The sequence below is a fragment of the Magallana gigas genome, chromosome 9 (genome assembly GCF_963853765.1).
Source record: "Magallana gigas chromosome 9, xbMagGiga1.1, whole genome shotgun sequence".
Taxonomy (NCBI): Eukaryota; Metazoa; Mollusca; class Bivalvia; order Ostreida; family Ostreidae; genus Magallana; species Magallana gigas.
In genome coordinates this window covers 1,789,963-1,812,560 of record NC_088861.1, presented here as the reverse complement: position 1 = coordinate 1,812,560, position 22,598 = coordinate 1,789,963, and the positions used below count along the sequence as shown (strand labels likewise).

The 22,598-nt window shown below is 32.5% G+C and overlaps 1 protein-coding gene and 1 long non-coding RNA gene across 2 annotated transcripts; one reads left to right on the top strand and one right to left on the bottom strand.

Moving 5' to 3' along the window:
- Nucleotides 1–3,904: 3,904 nt before the first annotated feature.
- LOC136271651 (uncharacterized) lies at nucleotides 3,905–6,490 on the top strand. The gene is made up of 3 exons (XR_010709585.1): nucleotides 3,905–3,994; nucleotides 4,473–4,562; nucleotides 5,549–6,490. It is a non-coding gene; the product is annotated as an uncharacterized lncRNA (long non-coding RNA).
- A 300-nt stretch (nucleotides 6,491–6,790) lies between these two features.
- LOC109621091 (neurotrophin-4) lies at nucleotides 6,791–17,432 on the bottom strand. Its single transcript, XM_066072033.1, has 4 exons — nucleotides 17,280–17,432; nucleotides 13,793–13,992; nucleotides 12,855–13,084; nucleotides 6,791–7,347 (listed from the first exon to the last, which is right to left on the bottom strand). Exons 1-4 carry the CDS (start codon nucleotides 17,386–17,388, stop codon nucleotides 7,209–7,211), a joined length of 678 nt encoding a protein of 225 aa, XP_065928105.1. The 5' UTR covers nucleotides 17,389–17,432; the 3' UTR covers nucleotides 6,791–7,208.
- Nucleotides 17,433–22,598: the final 5,166 nt, after the last annotated feature.

Here is a 22,598-nt window from a genome sequence, read left to right as displayed (position 1 = left end):
TCCAACACTTTCATCCTCAATATCTCAAAATAGAGGAACATTCTGGAAAGCAGTACTTAACGAAAATGCTCAAAATAATGTCCTTAACAATGTACAGCCATATACTGTTTGTTATCTGGACCCTATAACGAGTTTTAGGACATGATGTTAAAACGATTTTTCCCAGATATCTCAAACGGTAACCAATTTCTAAACACTTATTAGCGGTACACAAAAATACTTTTTAACTAAAATGAATGAAAAGGAGCTGATCCCTCAAATAAGGAACTCCAACGGGGTAGATAGTCTTTCATCCATTAATCTTAGATCCCGCCTCCATTTCCAGATACGTTTCGTTGACGAAGATTAAGAGTAAGGTCTTTCCATATTCTAAAAATCGGACAGAAGACCTCCCCGTTGCTCGCAACGAGATCGTGTCTAGTCTCTTATTATGATCGTTATGAGAGAGAGAGAGAGAGAGAGAGAGAGAGAGAGAGAGAGAGAGAGAGAGAGAGAGAGCGTTTTAGGCCTAATTTTACGTACATTTATTTGAAATATACATTACATGTACTGATATTACATGTTCATAAAATTAGTATCCACAAAAGAATATAGTACATTGTGATTGAATCCAGCATGCAGTTACAGTCCAAGTCTACGTGTTACCCCTGTTAATCAAATCAACGCGCGAGATGCACCACGTGTTCTTTTCAAGATGAGGGAAAAAAGCTTCGTTCTAATAGTTTTCATTTCAAGTAAGGAGAACAGAAGTACGCCTAACAATAAAGTAACTTACACTGTTTGTGATGTTTGATTTCAAGTAAAGAGAAAGGAAGCATGCCTATCAATGAAGTATTCTACACTGTCTGTGATGTTTTGATTTCTAGCAAAACGAAAAAAATATTTCTAACAATGAAGTACATGTATTCTACACTGTTTGTGATGTTTGATTTCAAGAGAAAGGACGCATACTTAACAATGAAGTATTATACACTGTTTGTGATGTTTGATTTAAAGATTGATATACTGTGTTTGTGAAGTTTAATTCGTATATATCTTTTTTCTCAAACAGATCTCTCTCTCTCTCTCTCTCTCTCTCTCTCTCTCTCTCTCTCTCTCTCTCTCTCTCTCTCTCTCTCTCTCTCTCTCTCTCTCGTTAAGGCTATTTATTTTGAATTTGCAGAGAACTCAAGTTCAGTTATATGGTACCAGTTTTAATGACATATACATGTAATATGGCTATTGTTTGCATAGTATAAAATATTTTTTGTCAAATCTATCAATTTATTTTCACGCGCGACACTCTTATCAGGTTGTAAAATACAACGACTTCCCAAATCACTTGCGATGGGGGGGGGGGGGGGGAGTAGCTGTAAAGAGAGATACTTCTCCGCGGGAAGTTAAATGATAATATGCAAACGATATACGACAGAGACAAAGAAGCACACCATGTTTATTCATTGGATCTCATAATTATTCATTATTTTGTCCAACCGCTAGATGGTGCTTAAGGAATTCTCATTATTTGACGTCACGGGCAAGACAAATCACAATATATGGAGGCTGTTAAACAGCCTCAGTCTAAAATTGGATCAAAAAGATTTCTCTCATCATTTTGATGAACAGAAATCCTGGTGATAATATAGCAATTGATAACTCACACACTGGAGTCATGATGAATCGTGTTCGAAATGTTTCACCAATGCCACAAGAAAATGGAAGAAACTATGATAATTCCACCGTTGAAGAAGCATTGCATTATCCAATTTTAATGCTTAAAGTCAGTGGCTTTTATTTTGAAAACTTTCGATGGACTAAATCGGTATTGGCAAGAATTCTTTTCGATGTTCTGGTGATGGCAATGGCAGTTGCAATTGTTATCAGATTCATAGCTGGATTTATGACCAATAGTGATTTTTCGGACAAATTAATGGGCCGAATAGTCTTAGCGGTGGCCAACATAAGTATCACGGTGATGTATCCTGTTTTGATCATCAACACCACGCGGAATTTACCACGAGTTCTTGCAAAGTTTTCTGCGTTTCAAGCAGAAAATGGTTTTGCGACAAACGTTCGGGAGTTGAAAATAACAATCACAAGAATGTCATTTTATTTGTTTATTTTAAGTTTATGTGTTTTTGCAAGTTCGAATATTGTACATAGCTTTCGATTTTTCGATGAATCGGGGATTGCGGTCAGTCGCCTACTGCCTTTTCGCTACACAGATGGATATGTGTACGATTTGGTATCCGTCACTGACTCGTTTACAGGCGCTTTTTTGTCTTTTTTTATGTCCTTACAAGTAGTTGTTGTTCTCGTTCTATCCTACCTGATTATCCAGGAATTCCACGATGTAACAAAAACAGCGGACACAATCAAGCAACAAACCGAAGTTACCGAGTCGGAAGTTCAAAATCTAAGATGGCGGCACTTTCAGGTGACCGAATTGCTACGGACTGCAAACAGTATCATACAACCAAATGTTCTGCTACTCTACATTATCATGCTGCCCAGTATCTGCCTGACTGTGTATGGGGTTGTGTATAGTACGCTGGGGCTTTTTGATGTGATTATTCTGGCTTTACGACTCTTTTCCCACACAATTTCAGTCTGCTTAATAACAGCCATTGGCGCTATCATCAATTCAAAAGTAAGGAGCACACTATTACCATATATTTGTATTTTGTTAGCTGAGATGTTTCTTCAATATGAAATTTTGTTCGCTCTTAGACAAGATTTTGTTTGTATGCGTGTTTTAAACAAATGAAATAGCTAGCTTGTCATTCGAAAGTTTTTTTCAGTCTCACAATTGTTAGGAACGATTACAATTTGAAACTCTAACAAGTAACCATAAGTGACACCATATGTGATATCATACAAGCAAATATCTGCAAGGTTTTTTTTTGCATAACTTTTTAAGATCTTTTTCATTACAAAAATTTCTTCTTTTAAATAAGGGCTAACTGTAATCCTTAAAGTCACAATAAAAAATACCTATAGTGACTACGAACCTAGATATATGCAACACTTATCAGACCCACATGACTCTCTCTCTCTCTCTCTCTCTCTCTCTCGTTTAATTTACACTTACTGTTTTAAATCCCATTGTTTTAATTTCTAACACCTGTATTTTGTTTTCTCAGGCGCTCTATTATCAAAATTATATCAACTTACAAAACATGTCAAGCGTTGTTATTCTGGATCGATATGATATCTATGATATTTCATTTCTCTTGTATTGCATTGTTTTAGGAAATGTATATGTTATATTAAAAGTTTAAAATAAAAGATTTCTAAACTGAACTATAACAAGTTGTTATAATTAAGTTTAGAAATCTTTGATTTTAAACTTTTAATGTAACATATAACGTTCTATTTAAATAAACTTGTTTTTTACATTCATTTTTGTTCATTCACATGGATCTGAATAACCATCTGTTTTGTATGGATTTGGTTCTGTGTTCGTCTTCTTTTCTTTCTCCAGTGCTTTGTAAAATTAGATTCAAAATTTTCTAAGGTATATTTGCATTTTATGGTAAAAAAAATATTTATTCTAAATTTCCCCGTGTATCTGATAAATTATGAATATTTATTATGAATATAAATTATGAATATAAATTGTGATATTATAAGTACAAATAGAATAACAGAATTCAAATATTTAGTTTTGATTTCGAATTTTGAATGGAAAATCTAGTATACAAATAAAAAAAATAGAACACAGAAAGAAAAGCTCTATAATCCTTATAAAAACGTTCAGTGGCATTTTTTACAACAACCCGTTCTGAATTGTTTACAAACAACGTTCTATGATCTTTTATGATACAGTATATGTGATCTAGTCTTTTAGATCCGACCTCAAAAACCAGAAAATAAATGAAAAGGTTGGCACGATAAATAACAGTCAGTGCTTAGAACTATATTGAGATTTCATTGAACCTTTCAGGCTCACAGTGTTCTGCAAAGTTTGCTAGAGTTGAGCGTAAAATCACTGTCAACTGATGCCAAGTATCAGGTATTTTTTTTACAACTTATTTGGTTTGTGTAATCATTTTATATTTTTCGTAAAACCTCGATAAAATTGCATTTATCATATCATTTTTTGTCATTTATAAAACTCATAATCAATCTAACCATCAGCATGCCCCGCCTGGTCATTAATTCCTTTTAAAATGTCATAGCTAAAATAAAGTTTTAAATAACTATTTATTCTCATTTTTTGTTTTGCAGACGTGAAATTGAATTCATTGGAAATATTGTTTTGAACCCCAAAGCATGAGAACAATTTGCATCAGTTTTACTTTTACAAATGTATTTTTGGTTTCTACAGCTGAAAGGAAGACAGTTTTATAGACATATAGCTTAAGAACACTTGTTTGAAAGTGTTTTTGTTTTCAACTATAAGGACTTTGGCATATATAATTATACGTATTTGTATAAATGCTTTATTTTTAATTTCATCTGTTAAATTATAATTGATTATTGTAAAATAGTTGCAGATGTTCATAACCCAGGTGACAAGCCAGACAATAGGAATTAACATATACGGCATGTTTATAATGGATGGTTCAACATTTCTTATGGTAAAGTATATTAATTAAGCACGTTTTACTAATATTAATTTAGATCTACAGAACGCTATACTATGAATTTCATCTTTCACGTAATGTTTCAGCCATGTGTTAAAACGTAAGCAGAAACCACACGTTATGCACACTTGAATATTATCATGCCATCACCATCATCATCATCATCATCATCATCATCGCCATCATCATCATCATCATCTTGAGCATTGAATGCTTATTTTTGGATGTCGTCGGTCCTGTAACACGCCAAGCGGTGCAGTTAGCGCAGTATGATAATTTGTCTGCACCGCATGGTGTGTTACAGAACCGACGACATCCAAAATTAAGCATACAAAGCTTATATTTATATTCATAATGCTGTTTATCTTTATGATATATATGTGTATTGTCACTGTAAAGACATCAGATACGCTCTTAGTCATGGATATGAAACATACACGGAACAGCCATATTAACATGCTATTTAGTTCTCTTCCACGACTAAAAATATAGTGCCAGAAACTTTGTAGAAAAAATCCTTTTTATTAAGGAGTAGATTTAACTGAACGATTAATGTTCATATTATTTACATATTAAATTCGTTATGTAAGATTGAACGTTTCATTCAATCATGAAAAAATAAATATACCGGGGTTTCATTAAAATTCAAGGGTATCAATTTTTCGTGTATAAAGTGAAAATCACAGTTTTAAGGATATGTAAATTCGTGGCCAATGACCCTATCAATACAAAATGTTAATGCATTTTAATGAACATTTAATTTCGTGGATCAACTTAAATACGAAATCCACGAAAATAGGTATTCAACTAATATTGATGAAACCACAGTACTCAAAACACGTAGTGACGTTTATTTTTGTGCTCATGGCGCATGAATTAGTAAAGGGTATTTATAGGAAATTAAACGTCGCAGATTCCCAATGAAAACTTAAGGGGAAATATACACTGAATGTAAATATATCATCAACTTTCCTTCACAGATAGCCGGAACGCTGATCACTTACATTGTGGTGGTCCTACAGATACAGGCTGGCAGTTGTGACGTCACAAACGTTCGAAACTGTAACTGCACAACGTGAAGCTTTTGTAGAAAGCATTTGCCTTAAAATCCAGTAAACTCATTTGCTTTACCTAGTCGAAATAATCTGAACTCTTTTATACAACGTTAAAGTTATGGAAGGAATGCATTGCTATCTTAGCACTTGCTAGATGTCAAATGATTATTGCAAAATCCATCTAAAAAAGCAAAAACATGCTAATAAATATTTAGTAACTCTTTTTATATACTATAATATTTGAGTTTAGTGCAGCAATCAAATAGTTGTACTTTATAACGACGTGTAGAAAAATCGTAATGAAACCAATAGCGATTCATCTACGGTCTGCATTCATAAACTTTGCTAAAGGAATAGCTAGTGTTAAAAGTAAAATTCAAATCAAAACTGAGCTCGTAAAGGTAAAATGGCCCTGAATTTTTATCTTCTGGATGTAAGTTTTAAAAAACCTAGTACTAGTTTGATGGACTATTTAAAATCTTTGGACCAAAAGAAAAGATAGCATCACCTTGATTTTAGCGAAGGATTGAAATGTAGACAAAGATATTATATTACTACTGTTTCAATGTTCTTTGTATTACATTTTTAGAGTGAAAAAACAATTGGCTCTTGTAAGGTGTACCGCTTTTTTCTGCTTTACGGAAAGATGAGAACTAATTCAACATGTAGTCACTTGCACATTTGCTGGAATTTTGCTGTTGTTGTTAATATTCTTAAAAGAAATACTTTGTTTATTCATAAGCTTCATTTTCATGTGAGTAAGTTAATTATTTGCCTTTTGGAGATTGATTATCGATTAAACGTTTTAAAATACACTATTACTTTTCATAACAATATGACATCAATAAGTTAATTAAAAAGTCGACAAATTGTCCTGAATGCATCGTCAAATATTGGTATTTATTAAATTTGAATTATAATGTTCTAATTTTGTTGTTTTTCCATTGTCTCCGTTTCATTTGAACTTTTGTTTTTGAAAAATAACACAAATATCTATGACGCTTTTTGATTATTACTTTGACGCTTAACCGTTTGGTTACTCCAATTCTGTGTAACTTGATAATAAATGTTATGAATCAAATGAATGTTTTAAAATTAAATATTAACAAGATTTCAATTTTTTTTAATATAAATAGTTGCTTTTTAACAAATATTCGATGAAAATAAGTCACTATTAAAAGAATATTTTATTAAAGTAAACTACAATCAATTTTTTAATCTCACAGTTGTTTGTATTGAATAGATCTTGTTTCAAAAACAAAGACTAAATAAACAAAAAAATTATGTTTGAATCTTTTCTAAATCTTTTAAACCGTTTTCACCATTTCATCATAAAATGAACATGTTAAGTACAAAACTCTTCAGGAATTATAGATACACATAAACTTTCGTCTGTTCCCTTGTCTGATGTTCTTGAATAACTTAATTCTAAATATATAATAAATATTATAAAATGAAATACAGAAAGCAAAAGATATCGTTGCTTATAGCATGTATACATTCCACACATACATATTAATTTCCTTCATGTAAGGTAATTATTTTTTTCCCTTTGTCAATAAACTACTTTAACGCATAAAGGTCATTAGACGCCCGGACGAGATGATATCGCACAGCTGCATCCGGTGTCAATTTGAATCCAGGTCCAGTCGTAGTTTAACTCTTGGGCTTGTCGAGCGTACGCCATGATGTAAGATTTCTTCGGAACACAGCTAGAGACATATCTAGAAAATAAAACCCATACAGGCAAAATGCTTTAAATGGAAAGCTATGCAACTCCATTTTTAAGATTAATAAAACCCAAATATTGTTATATGCATAATGGCAAGTTACCGTTCTAATACATGTACGTCTTTGATGGCGAATTGTTTAGACAAGCATGACTAGACCTCATGGTCTTATGAGTAAATAGTTAAAATGACATGTAAACCACGACCTAAGCCTTATAAGCATAATACACAACTAGACACGATCTCGTTGCGAGCAACGAGGAGGTCTTCCGTCCGATTTTTAGAATACGGAATGACCTTGCTCTTGATCTTCGTCAACAAAACGCATCTGGAAAATTTTCCTTCATTTAGAGATATTGAGCATCAAAGTTTTGGACTTCTGGCCCCTTAAAATCCATAATTACGTAATATAGGAGTAAATGATTGCCATGTATAGGTGAATAACGTTAGAAAAAACATAATTGTTTTTATAAGGGATCACAAAATATTTTACAGTAAAAAGTTATCATCAAATGACTTTAGAGCCCCCTCAGCCCCTAATTTGAAGAGCCAGCCCCTTTTTCTTGATCTCAAATGAAAGCTCTTGTCAATTCAAACACATTTTGTTCAACAAGTCTTTAAAAAATCTGTACCGTTCTGGAGATATCTGGAGAGGGTCGTTTTAGGGGCCGACCCTGTAACTCCTTTCAGGGAACGCATAACAAAGAAATGATTGTTGCAGATTGATAAGCTCAATATTTTGAGCATGTTTCGTTCAAATTTGCTTATCAAAATGTTTCTCCATTTAGAGATATTGAGCATCAAAGTTTTGGACTTCTGGCCCCTTAAAATCCCAAATTACGTAATATAGGAGTAAATGATTGCCATGTATAGGTAAATAACGTGAGAATAACCATAATTTTTTTTATAAGGTATCACAAAATATTTTACAGTAAAAAGTTATTAAAAGACTTTAGAGCCTTATCGGCCCCTAATTTGAAGGACCAGCCCCTTTTTCTTGATCTCAAATGAAAGCTCTTGTCAATTTAAACACATTTTGTTCAACAAGTCTTTAAAAATTCTGTACCGTTCTGGAGATATCTGGAGAGGGTCGTTTTAGGGGCCGACCCTGTAACTCCTTTCAGGGTCCGCATAACAAAGAAATTATTGTTGCAGATTGATAAGCTCAATATTTTGAGCATATTTTGTTCAAAATTGCTGATCAAAATGCTTCTCCATTTAGAGATATTGAGCATCAAAGTTTTGGACTTCTGGCCCCTTAAAATCCATAATTACGTAATATAGGAGTAAATGATTGCCATGTATAGGTGAATAACGTTAGAAAAAACATAATTGTTTTTATAAGGTATCTCAAAATATTTTACAGTAAAAAGTTATCATCAAAAGACTTTAGAGCCCCCTCAGCCCCTAATTTGAAGGACCAGCTCCTTTTTCTTGATCTCAAATGAAAGCTCTTGTCAATTCAAACACATTTTGTTCAACAAGTCTCTAAAAATTCTGTACCGTTCTGGAGATATCTGGAGAGGGTCGTTTTAGGGGCCGACCCTGTAACTCCTTTCAGGGACCGCATAACAAAGAAATGATTGTTGCAGATTGATAAGCTCAATATTTTGAGCATATTTCGTTCAAAATTGCTTATCAAAATGTTTCTCCATTTAGAGATATTGAGCATCAAAGTTTTGGACTTCTGGCCCCTTAAAATCCCAAATTACGTAATATAGGAGTAAATGATTGCCATGTATAGGTAAATAACGTGAGAATAACCATAACTTTTCTTATAAGGTATCACAAAATATTTTACAGTAAAAAGTTATCATTAAAAGACTTTAGAGCCTTATCGGCTCCTAATTTGAAGGGCCAGCCCCTTTTTCTTGATCTCAAATGAAAGCTCTTGTCAATTTAAACACATTTTGTTCAACAAGTCTTTAAAAATTCTGTACCGTTCTGGAGATATCTGGAGAGGGTCGTTTTAGGGGCCGACTCTGTAACTCCTTTCAGGGTCCGCATAACAAAGAAATTATTGTTGCAGATTGATAAGCTCAATATTTTGAGCATATTTTGTTCAAAATTGCTTATCAAAATGTTTCTCCATTTAGAGATATTGAGCATCAAAGTTTTGGACTTCTGGCCCCTTAAAATCCATAATTACGTAATATAGGAGTAAATGATTACAATGTATAGGTGAATAACGTTAGAAAAAACATAATTGTTTTTATAGGGTATCACAAAATATTTTACAGTAAAAAGTTATCATCAAAAGACTTTAGAGCCCCCTCAGCCCCTAATTTGAAGGGCCAGCTCCTTTTTCTTGATCTCAAATGAAAGCTCTTGTCAATTCAAACACATTTTGTTCAACAAGTCTTTGAAAATTCTGTACCGTTCTGGAGATATCTAGAGAGGGTCGTTTTAGGGGCCGACCCTGTAACTCCTTTAAGGGACCGCATAACAAAGAAATTATTGTTGCAAATTGATAAGCTCAATATTTTGAGCATCTTTTGTTCAATATTGCTTATCAAAATGTTTCTCCATTTAGAGATATTGAGCATGAAAGTTTTGGACTTCTGGCCCCTTAAAATCCCAAATTACGTAATATAGGAGTAAATGATTACCATGTATAGGTGAATAACGTTAGAATAAACATAATTGTTTTTATAAGGTATCACAAAATATTTTAAAGTAAAAAGTTATCATCAAAAGACTTTAGAGCCTTATCGGCCCCTAATTTGAAGGGCCAGCCCCTTTTTCTTGATCTCAAATAAAAGCTCTTGTAAAAATAAATTTTAATTGCTCTACATGTCTTAGCAAAATATTTTCGAGAAAAGAGATAATTAAAGAAAACCAAGAAAAATCACTACATTTTTTATATCTCAATTTTCGGGTCCAGGCGAGCTTCGGCGCCTTTTGCGCCAAACATAAATGGCTCACTTTAGACAAAATAACAATCATTCGTCTACAATTCCTAAAAATTTGAATTTGATATCTTTTATCGTTTAGGAGGAGTTCGACGGACAAGCTGATCCTCTAAAAATCGCTAAAACGTCAATATCTCTGAAACGGAAATGACGTCATCAAAATAAAAAATTTCCAATAAGGTTCAGATCAATATCTATTTGATCTGAAAGTTTCATGAAAATCGGCCGAGCCATTTCCGAGAACTCGCGTGCACAAAATTTGTAAGAAAAAAAAACAAAAATAACTAGACATGATCTCGTTGCGAGCAACGAGGAGGTCTTCCGTCTGATTTTAGAACTTTAGATTTATGTTCGATCTTGATTTTGCTATTTAACAGCTAAACATGATTTAAAACAGGAAAAGAGGGCCTACATTTTAAGGGCCAGATACTATTTTGTTTCAGGTGTAAGAGCTTTGTTCAACAAGTTTTCGGAAATTCTTGAGATATCTTATAAAAAAATATTTTAAGGGCCGGACCTTATCTCCATTTTGGGGCCACTGAACCAAACTTTTAAGGTTGCATGTTGTTAAGTACATCATTTTGAGCATCTTTTCTTTTATACTGCATTTCAAAATATTTTTCCTTTTTGAGATATAGGTGAGCAAAGTTTTGGAACACATGAGAAAATCATTATAATGTTAAGCTACATAACTGTTAGATAAACATATCTGCTTCCATAATCTATTCCGAAATATCCCTCGGTAAAGAACTATAGGAAAAAGAATTAAGAGCCCCCTAGGTCCCTAATATTAGTGGCCAGTCCCTTTTTCTTGATATCAAATGAAAGGTCATTTGATTATAAAGATATTTTGTTCGACAAGTGTTCAGAAATTCGTTACCGTTCTTGAGATACATGTATCTGAGAAAGAATGTTTTAGGGGCCGGTCCCTTATCTCCTTATTGGGGCCACTGAGCCAACATTTTAAGGTTTCATGTTGTTAAGTACATCAATTTGAGCATCTTTTCTTTTATACTGCATTTCAAAATATTTTTCCTTTTTGAAATATAGGTGATCAAAGTTTTGGACTTTTGACCCCTAAAAACCCTTAATTACGTAACATATGAGAAAATCGTTATACTGCTGGGCTTCATAACTGTAAGATAAACATATTTGCTTCTATAATTTATTACAAAATATCCTTCGGTAAAGAGCTATAGCAAAAAGACTTTAGAGCCCTCTAGGTCCCTAATATTAGGGGCCAGCCCCTTTTTCTTGGTATCGAATGAAAGGTCGTTTGATTATAATGACATTTTGTTCAACAAGTGTTTAGAAATTTGTTACCGTTCTTGAGATATCTGAGAAAGAATGTTTTAGGGGCCGGTCCCTTATCTCCTTAGTGGGGCCACTGAGCCAAAATTTTAAGGTTTCATGTTGTTAAGTACATCATTTTGAGCATCTTTTCTTTTATACTGCATTTCAAAATATTTTTCCTTTTTGAAATATAGGTGATCAAAGTTTAGGACTTTTGACCCCTAAAAACCCTTAATTACGTAACACATGAGAAAATCGTTATACTGCTGGGCTTCATAACTGTAAGATAAACATATTTGCTTCTATAATTTTTTTCAAAATATCCCTCAGTGAAGCGCTATGGGTAAAATACTTTAGAGTCTTGTAGGTCCCTAATTTGAGGGGCCAGCCCCTTTTTCCTAATATCAGCTGAAAGGTCTTGTAAATATAAATCTTTTTTACATTACATGTCTTAATAAAATATTTTCCAGAAAAGAGATAAAGAAAGAAAAGCACGAAAATTCACGACGTTTTTTTAATCTCAATTTTCGGGTCCAGGCGAGCGTCGGCGCTATTCGAGATAAAATTGATTTAAGACCTTCATGCATAACTTCAGTCTTTTGTCTACCATCTCTGAAAATTTTAACTTTATATCTGCAATAGTTAAAGAGGAGTTCCACCGACAAAATACCCCTATAAAAATCATAAAATCGACGATATTTCAAAAACGGAAGTGACGTCATCAATGAAAAAAATTTGCAACAAGGTTCAGATCAATACCTATTAGATCTGAAAGTTTCATAAAAATTAAATGAGCCATTGCTGAGAAATGGCGTGCACAAAATTTGTAAGAAAAAAAATAATAATAATAGGGAAGAAGAAACAAAGCAATAACAATAAGGTCTTCCGTTGGAAACGGAAGACCTTAATAATAATAGGGAAGAAGAAACCGAAGAAAAACAATAAGGTCTTCCGTTGGAAACGGAAGACCTTAATAATGTGACATAGATCTGAATTGACAAGGTCTTATTTCGTAAAGACATCAACGCCAGACACAAAATTCCAATAGAGGTTACTTACAAGATGAACAAAGCGGAAGAATTACCTCTGTCTAATGCTAGTGTCTAATTCATTACAACTGGACGGCTAATTCAGTGGTTAATTACCATAAACTTCAATTACCCTTCAACATGAGGGACAAACCGAGAAACTACCCTATTGATGTCTATTTTTCCTACAATCGGAGGGACAATCCGGATAACTTACCTAGTGGGTTTTTTATTACCGTAAATAAGAAGAATAATCCAGGAAACTTACCGAGTGGTGTCTATTCCTCTACAACACGAGGGACATTCTGGGTCGGCTAGGAAGGACGCCGTTCTATCACAAGTAGCGGTGTAAAACCATTGGAAGCCATCGGTTTCAATTTCTGGCTGAAACACTATCACCTCCGAATCGTTGATGTTCTTAGCACGATGTATAAGACGCCATTCTGTTTTATAGGGGCACACTGGCTGCGCACGCAGCAGGTCAACCGAGTTTCGTTTCTAATAATGAAGAATTTACACTTGTCAGGTTTCTTGAAATAAAGTCATAAAATTTTATTTTTCGAAAGATGTGTATAGATCATAGCTAGATAACAAATACGAAATTAAAAAAATTCAATAATTCCTGTAGTTATATAGCAAAAAATTAAACCTTAAGCTCAGAAGAGACCTTTCTCTCAATATTTTCTAATTTTTCCTAAATACAAGTAAATCTTAATAATTCGAACCTTAGGAGATTATATTTAAACTTCGAGAGATCAGGAGTTCAAGAGATCAAAAGTTTTTAAAAATCCGGAAATTTTATATGTATATAATTATTAGATTGCTGGAATAAATGTGCTGCTCTATACTTTTCATTCATTTGATATGTCAGAATAGAAAGATTATGATTGCAAGACCACTTAACCTTACATTCCGTCAATAAATAAAAAACAATCATATTCATTTCAGTAGTGAGAATAATTTTGCAAATTATGAAGAAAATTCCTGACAATAGATTTAACCAACATTAAATAGGATATTGCTACTAAGAATAACTATTACTAGACGTAATGATGTTGTTTATAAATTATCAATTGATATGGAGATTAAATGTTACCCTGAGAATGAATAATAAAGAAAAAAATATAACAACACACCTAAATAATACTCTAACACCCATTCTTCAAGAAAACTTAAAATGCAATAAGTTTACTTTAGTTTGCATACCTGAAAACTATAGGTATCAACAGGTACTGGGGGAGGCTTGGATCCAACTTGAAATCTTCGGTTCATTAGTTCTGGTAGATTGTTGAGTTTGCTATATAAACCCCTCAGGTGCTCTTTATCCAGCTCTCGGGCGTTTGAGACTGATATACTTTTTATGTAATTTTGACTATTGCTCCGATGAGGCTCGTAAAATTCTTTACCTAAAATTATTGAGAAATGAGAATTATAGATTATTTGAGATATAATAAACAGCTTGTAGTATAGTTTCAAAAAATAAAGGAAACAACTTTGCCGACATTTCACTTAACTGATATGTGTGACCATATCAAGCAGGTTGAAGGTATAGGTTACCCTGAGTCACAAGTAAGGAGACACCCAAATAATACAATAATGTCCCTAATGTATTGGTAGATCGAGGGATTATCTGTGTTGCTTTTGCCATTAACAGAATTAAAATCACTAGTGAAATGTTAATAGACACATTTGTAGTTTCAGCTATTGAAAAGATCATCTTTGATCTTTTGAAGTGATGAAATGTCACCCACAGTTGTTGCAACCTTGTTTATACCGTCTTGCACTCTTTTGAATTTGAGAATAAATAATACTATAATGATTGATCATCTGTCATCTTTTAATGGTCCAAAAATGTGCTAGAATCTGCCCACAGCCTAAAAAGTTATCAACTGTGACATTTGGAAACTAACCGCTATTGTCTCTCATTATGTATTTTAATTAGGTAACTTTTTTTGTCAAGAAGGAGGGTGAATGAAGGCAGAAGTCGAACTTGTATCTAAAGGGATTAATCTGGAATATATCAAATAAAGGCAAGTAACCAATTACAGTCACTCATTTCTTTCTGTAAAATTGGTGAATTTTAAGTCATCAGGAAAATTAAATCTTCATCTATTCAAAATTCTCTTGTTTCATTACTTTAATTCGTGTGTAGGGGTTCATGTCACCCCGGGATAGTGGTGGAGTGCCCGCCATCAGCTCCAAGCACCTGATCATGAATCGATGTTCATTTACATTATTGCTTTTATAGGTTTAAGGTTTGTCTAACAAATTGGATGCGTCTGAGTTTAGGAATGTACCGGAAATTTAACAGCAATGTATTGGATCTTATAGATATTAAATACACTTACAAAAAAGGCTAAAAACTATCTTAGAACAGGAAAGTAAAGGCATGAATAACCTCAGACAAGTTTATTGCATATTCATCTGAATAAAAGGCGAACATATCTAGGTAATAACATTCTTTTTAATATTACTGATATCATAAATCATGTAACAATCTATGTAATCGATAAACTGCTCAGTGTTCTGAACTCACGAATTAATAATTTACAACATTGATCAAACATTGATCAAATCTTTCTTATATGCCAGTGGCATAAATCGTTGACTGTTTGTTATAGTCAAGGGACAATTTTCATTAACTTCCAGATATAAGAGGGTTAAAATGTTTGCTTTGTTTTAAATTTTAAGAAAACCTTTCAGTCAAGTAGTAAAAATAGTCCACGTTGTGTTAATAGAAATTCAATTTAATTTATTGCCTCTGCAAAAGAGTGCGGAGATGTGCGCCAAAAGACACCCGACTGCAGTACATAGAAATTAGTCTGATTATTTGAAATCAGGGCAATTACCCTACAGTGACAAGTATTGCTTCCTTCCGAGCACTTGAGCTCTTCATTGACTGAAAATAGTATTAATACTCGCTGTTCATTGATTCTGGTAAATATAGACCACAAAATCTACCCATCTCTTTCCTTAGGCAATTATCGCATAGTAAAACATGTCACGAGATGGTAAAACGAACATTAAATTTGCTATCTGCTAGAGTAAAGCGCTCAAATTTACTGCTGCACATTTCGAATATAGCGGACGTATAAAATTTACTTATGTTTATTAAAGTTCTAACGAACGCCTTGACACTTTCCCTTCATAGGAAATATATAAAATTTACTCCTATTTATATCAATTTTAATGAACTTTTGATATCAGAGGTGCAAGAATTGCCTATTTCATACTTTTAACATTTTATTATAGATGAATAATTACTACTGAATAACGACTCTTGGGTCATAATAAAACGTCCAATTCGGTCAAAATCATTTTAAGCCACCGATAGATACAAAACACAACTTTCACTTCAATTCTTTATTTAAAATAAGGAGAATCAGAACGTAAATTTTTAAATTCAATATTTTATGTCTTTCTTAATTAATTTAACAGACTAAAAGACTGGGGCTAAAGATTTCAAGTTAAGAGAGCTGGATGGTCATGGCCATTTTTAGGCTATATTTACCTTCTGTAAAAGAAGAGCTCAATATACGAATTTTAAAGCTAAAATATTGAATTCGTTTCTTTCCTGAATAACAGTTTATGGTTTAAAATAAGTTTATGGTTTACAGTTTAAAATATCGTATTTAAAAGTTTAAAGCAGATCTAATGGTTAAATTGTTGATCATCATATTTCCTTTAAAAAGCAAAACTGTATAAGAGTTTCTGTCAGGAATGTAACCTTTTTGTATTAATTAAATATATTATCTGTTTATGTATGCCTGATACTGCTGTATCAAAAATCTAGAATTTTTTTTGGAGAAAAAATGATGCTTTAAATATCAGTTCAAATATCAATCTGCCTTATCAAAGAGTGTTCCTTTTAGCAAAGAACGAGTTAAATGAAGGGCGGTATTTTTCGCAAATAATCTACTGTCATTTCACCTCAGCGTCTGGTAAACTTTAGAAGATAAACATCTCGTTAATTTGTAAAAAATATGATGCTTTGTTTAAAGTTTTATGTTTAGAAATATTTTATATTTATAAAAGGGTTTTGACCTTTACTTGTGTTTATCCCGAAACCAAATGAAAAATGTCAAAATAGGGGGAAAATCTGAAATATTTTCCACTGATTTAAAATTGTACGGACGCAACTGACAAGTATTAAAGATTATAAAATTGTTATCTGATTCATGGGCAACACTGCTCATTCTTTTTTCTTCTGAATTTACAGGATTATAAAATCATATATCATGTGTTAAGTATAAAAGTATTAAATATTGTAATATTTATGATTAAAAGCAATATCAAAAATTTCAAATTTATTTGCAAAGTTTTCTACAGTGATGAACACAATTTTGTATCATATGTTACTCTTAAAAAATACCATAAAAATGTTCGTTATCTTAAATGAGAAAAAGCAAAATGACAAGCTTTGAAAACATAAAAACCACATCTTACTTACTCATTGATATTAAGATATTTTAAAAAACAATTTTTAAGTAAACATAATTTTAAAAATTGATGTATATTATAATTTTGATATATTCCCTTTTGTAGTAAATGTTTGTAAAACATATCAATAAAGCACCCAAGAACGAAAAATATTTAAATAAAAATACATTTGATAACATATAAATGTATGACATCTATTATGTTAGAACAATAAAAGAACTAAGGAGTAGTGATAATAAAGGCATTTTCTTACCTAAATCTGCATAATATGAAGTATCGGTATGTCCATACACGAAAACAGAACATAAAGAAGTCCACATAACTCTTATCACAAAAGAATACATATCAACTGTCACCTTCATAATTGTAATAATGTCAACGCTAACGGTTATATCTATAACAAAATAGTATGAAAAATCACACATTTTATACAAACATTAGCACCATTTTCCGCCGTCTTTATATTTCTCTCCGCCGTCTGCAGTTTTATAACGAACAGACATCCTCTGGATCAACACGTCACACAAGTAATCTATCTATAATCTAAATTATGGACATAATGTATTCACGAGGGATCTCTTTTTTTATTTCCATTCTAAAACTTTTACGGGAAAATATTATTCGTCCCTGGGAACCAGCGTGTTATTTCTAGCACAGAGGTTTTACAATGATATTGTTGTTAATGAATTAATTGGGATTAAGAAATATGAAACAGATCGCCCAACTTTTATCAATACAAGGATTAAGGTAGCAATGGAACATGTGTTAGACAGAATTGTACTACGTAATTTGGGCTTAGAACCTATCCCATTAATTGTGTATAATTTTTCATGTAAAACAACGATAAATCAGGAAACTTGTAGTGCAGTAATCAAACACCCATTCACAAATGTGTAAAATAAGTACTCTTACTTTCTACACTATATTAGGCGGAGGAGGTTTTGGGATTACCTTGCAATTTATAAGAGAAAATATTCATATTACTAATTTCAAATGAATGAATTTCATTATAACGAGGACTTTCTAAAATTTTATTCAATACAAATGAAACATGACAGTATCAACCAAATAATGGCTTTAACCTATGCATTTGTAACACTATGATCTTACAATCAGAGAACCGTTTATTGGTTTTATGGTTAGGTAGGATCAACTTTCTTTATATCTTAATTGAATAAGTACCTTGTTTCTATGTCGATGTGTTAATAATGTAATGAAAAAGACTATGCAACAAATGTTATATAGATTGTGACACGGATTTGAATATTGCATTTAGAGTTAATAAAGACTGCACAGTACGTCATTGAAAAGAAATGGCAAGAAATGGCAATAAAATCAGAAACTTTTGATGATGAAAAATGAAAAAAAAACGAACTTCATTTTTGACCAATAACTAAAAAAAACACACAAAAAACCCCAGTTCATTAATTACCAAACTTGATGGATAATTGGATGTAGAATTTGTTTTCTTTTAAAATAGCAAAACCGATTTTAAATCATATGTTTTTATTTTGACATTTAGGCATAGCATATTTTATATCATAATTTTTGCTCTTGGTTGGGTATGTCTGTGAACCAAAAGTTCTATTTTAACAAGATGCAATTGTTTTCAAACAAGAGGCCCAGGGGCCACATCACTCACCTGAGCAACAATTGCCTTAATTCTGATCAAATTAGCATTACAGTATCAAAATATCTTGACAACTAAGTACAGTAGATCTTGCTAAAAACCAATTGAAATCTACCAATTTTTTTCCACCTCTTTTTTGGGGGGTAAACACCAAGCCCCTTTTGTTGTTGTACCTGTAAGAACATTTTTCTCTATTCCTATGTACCACCCCCCCCCCATTTCGTGGCCCCACTTTTCTCTAGGGAATCATGGTTTCATCAAACTTAAATCTGCATAGCCTGTGTTTTCACACTAAGTACTGAGTTTTGGTCCAAAAACTTTCCCAGAATATTTTTAAAGATTTTCTCTATAAATTCCTTTGTAAAATTCAAACCGCAATCACGGCCCCGCCCTACCACTAGGGACTGTGATTTTGCAAACTTGAATTAACACTACCCGAGGATGCCTCTACACAAGTTTAAGCTTTTCTGGCCAAGTGGTCTTTAAAAAGAAGATTTTTTTTTAGATTTTATATATATATATATATATATATATATATATATATATATATATATATATATATATATATATATATATATATATGTATACTTCCACACAAGTTTCAGCTTTTCTGGCTGATTAGTTTCTGAGAAGAAGAATTTTAAAGATTTACTCTATATATTCCTATGTAAAAATTCATCCCCCATTGTGGCCTCACCCTACCCCTGGACTATTATTTAAACAAACTTGAACTTATACGATCTGGGGATGCTTCCACTCAAATTTAGGCTTTCCTGGCCTAATAGTTTTGAGAAGAATATTTTTAAAGAATTTCTCTATATATAAATTTTTTTCCCCATTGTGGCCCCGCCCTACCCCCAGGGACCATGATTAGAACAAACTTGAATCTACTTTATCTGAGGATGGTTACACGCCAATTTCTTGGCCTAATAGTTTTTGAGAAGAAGATTTTTAAAGATTTTCTTTATATATTCCTATGTTAAACTTGATCCCCCATTTTGGCCCCACGCTACCCCCGGGGACCATGATTTGAACAAAATTGAATCTACACTATCTGAGGATGCTTCCACTCAAATTTGATCTTTTCTTGGCCTAATAGTTTTTGAGAAGAAGATTTTTAAAGATTTTCTCTATATATTCCTATGTAAAACTTCATCCCCCTCTTGTGGCCCCACCCTACCTCCAGGGACTATGATTTGAACAAACTTGAATCTACACTACCTGAGGATGCTCCCATTTTAATTTGAGCTTTTCTGGCCTGATAGTTTTTGAGAAGAAGATTTTTAAAGATTTTCTCTATATATTCCTATGTAAAACTTCATCCCCCTCTTGTGGCCCCTCCCTACCCCCAGGGACCATGATTTGAACAAACTTGAATTTACACTACCTGAGGATGCCTCCACACAAGTTTAAGCTTTTCAGGCCGAATAGTTTTTGAAAAGAAGATTTTTGAAAAATACCAACAAATTTACAATAATTCTCAATTATTTCCCCTTTAAAGAGGGCGTGTCCCTTCATTTGAAGAAACTGGAATACCCTTTACCAAGTGGTGCTTTGTGCCAAATTTGGTTGAAATCTGCGCGGCGGTTCTTGAGCAGAAGATAAAAATGTGAAATGTTTACAACGACGACGACAACGACGCCAACGACGACAACGACAGACAACGGACAAATTGTGATCAGAAAAGCTCACTTGAGCCTTTGGCTCAGGTGACCTAAAAGGTTTTATTTCATGAATGGAAAAACTACTTATCGTGTGAAATGTATTTTTTTTTACTATACAAACGACAATTCTTATTTTTTGATGAATCTGTATCACGAAACAAAGTAGAATTACACGCTCTATAAATCAAACGTGATTTCCGTGAAATAAAAATCAAAAACGAATTAGCAATCAATTACCCAACTTCTACTGGTGGATATAATTATTAGGAAAGTGCATAACCACAGTCATAAAAATCTTTTTATCTACTGGGATTGTAAAAATTTCTAAAAGTGAAGGTGAAAAGGATTGTAGCACAGTCACTGATCCACTTAATTGCTATTGATGTCCAAAACTAACTGTTTTTCACAATTTTGTGAGCCAAAATGACCTTGGCATTATTTTGTGTGTGTGTAAGTTTAATTTTATAGTCCTGGAAATTTTTAAAATTTGAACATATTCATTGTAAATTCTAGATGAAGGGAAGCAAATTAGCTAATGATAGGTTTGATCTATCTTTCAGCACAACGAAATGTATGACTAGTAGTCTAAGTTAAATTCCTTGAGGACTCATTGCTGAATTTAATTTAATAGATTATAGTATTTCTTAATATTAAAATTAATTTTGAAAAGCCAATTTCAAGCAGGCAGGTATTGTCGGATATAAAACATAGCTAACAAATCGAGTGACCTTTACGGGATTTAAATATAGAAAAGAACCATACACAATGTGATAGGGTGTTTCGAAAATGATGGTACCCAAAAACGATATTGACCAAGATATTACAATAATAAACCTGTATAATAAATTTCATTTCAATATGTGCAACCCCTGCGAAGAAAATGAACGGAGACTGTTGGTGGGCCGACTGACATACAGACAGAGAAACAGAGGATAGCAACAAAGCAATATGCCCTCCCTTCTTCGACGAGGGGCATAATAATAAGTTATATCGAACTTTGTGCTATACATGATAAAAGTTCACAGTTAAGAAGTCTATATATCTAATGTTTCATAATCACTCTTTGATTATTCGATGAATGGTTAAACTATATACAAGTCTAACTCTTTAGTTTTGCACTGAACTCTATTTTGCATAAAATAAAATATAAATAATTTATCAGAAAAAATTGCGGATATTGCGAAATATATTTGGTATGATATGACAACTAGAAGATTGCTAAATTTGAATACATACCACAACACCTTGAAAGGGAATGCATATTTTATTGATTGAGTTACAGAATATCAGACAAAGACTTAAGCAAAAACCAAGATTTTACGGAAGCCTATTCGAACCTACATTTGTTTCGTTTTAACTTATCAACTGTCCTTCTTTTTGTTGTAAAGTCAACATAGGACGTATTGTGACCTCTTATATGCAAATGTGTTCAATTGTATCTTCTGATAAATGTATAATTTAAATCACCTTATTGAAATTTACCAGTTTTATTGCTATCTGCTTTATCGGCTTTACAGAATCTATATTGATTTTAGAATGAGATTTAATTATTTTGAGATAAAAATTAAAAAAAAAAAGAAGCAATAAAAATGAATGCTTCAAAGTCATTTTGATATCAGTATGCTTTCATTTTTTTGAACATATTGCGAAAAAAATGTTTTATTGATATGTAACCGCACTCTGCATTTAGCTCTAGATGGCACTTGACATTGAGATTTTTATATAAACCAAAAAAAAAAAAAAAAGCAGCAAAAGAAGTACATTTTCTCATTTTTTATTGCAATACATATTAATGTAGTAATAATGAATCATTTTTTGAGTATTATGATGTGACAATTGAGGTCGGGGCGGTATCAAATCTTGGAAAGCCCGAAAGGCTTTATAATAGATCGTTTACTTCCCAACTGAAATTATCACCTCCGTTTATTCAAAGAATGATTGCTTGTTTCTTATATTTATATAATTTTAGCAAATATACAATTAAATATTTGAATGTACATAAGCATACCCGCTTGCGCCCAAATTATATGCCATTTGAATTTATTGGACTAAATAGTACAAAGGCGATATGTAGAGTAATCATAGGCAAAGACACTGAAAAATGTAAATATTATTTGATATCCTAGTTTGAGGGCTGCTGCATGATCTATTTTTCAGACAAGTGGACTTTAAACGCTGACAAGTTGTGGAACAAATATGAAACCAAATGTTAACCATCTAAAATACAGTTTCCTATTTATAATTATTATTTTCTGACAAGTCAACATAATAATCTGAC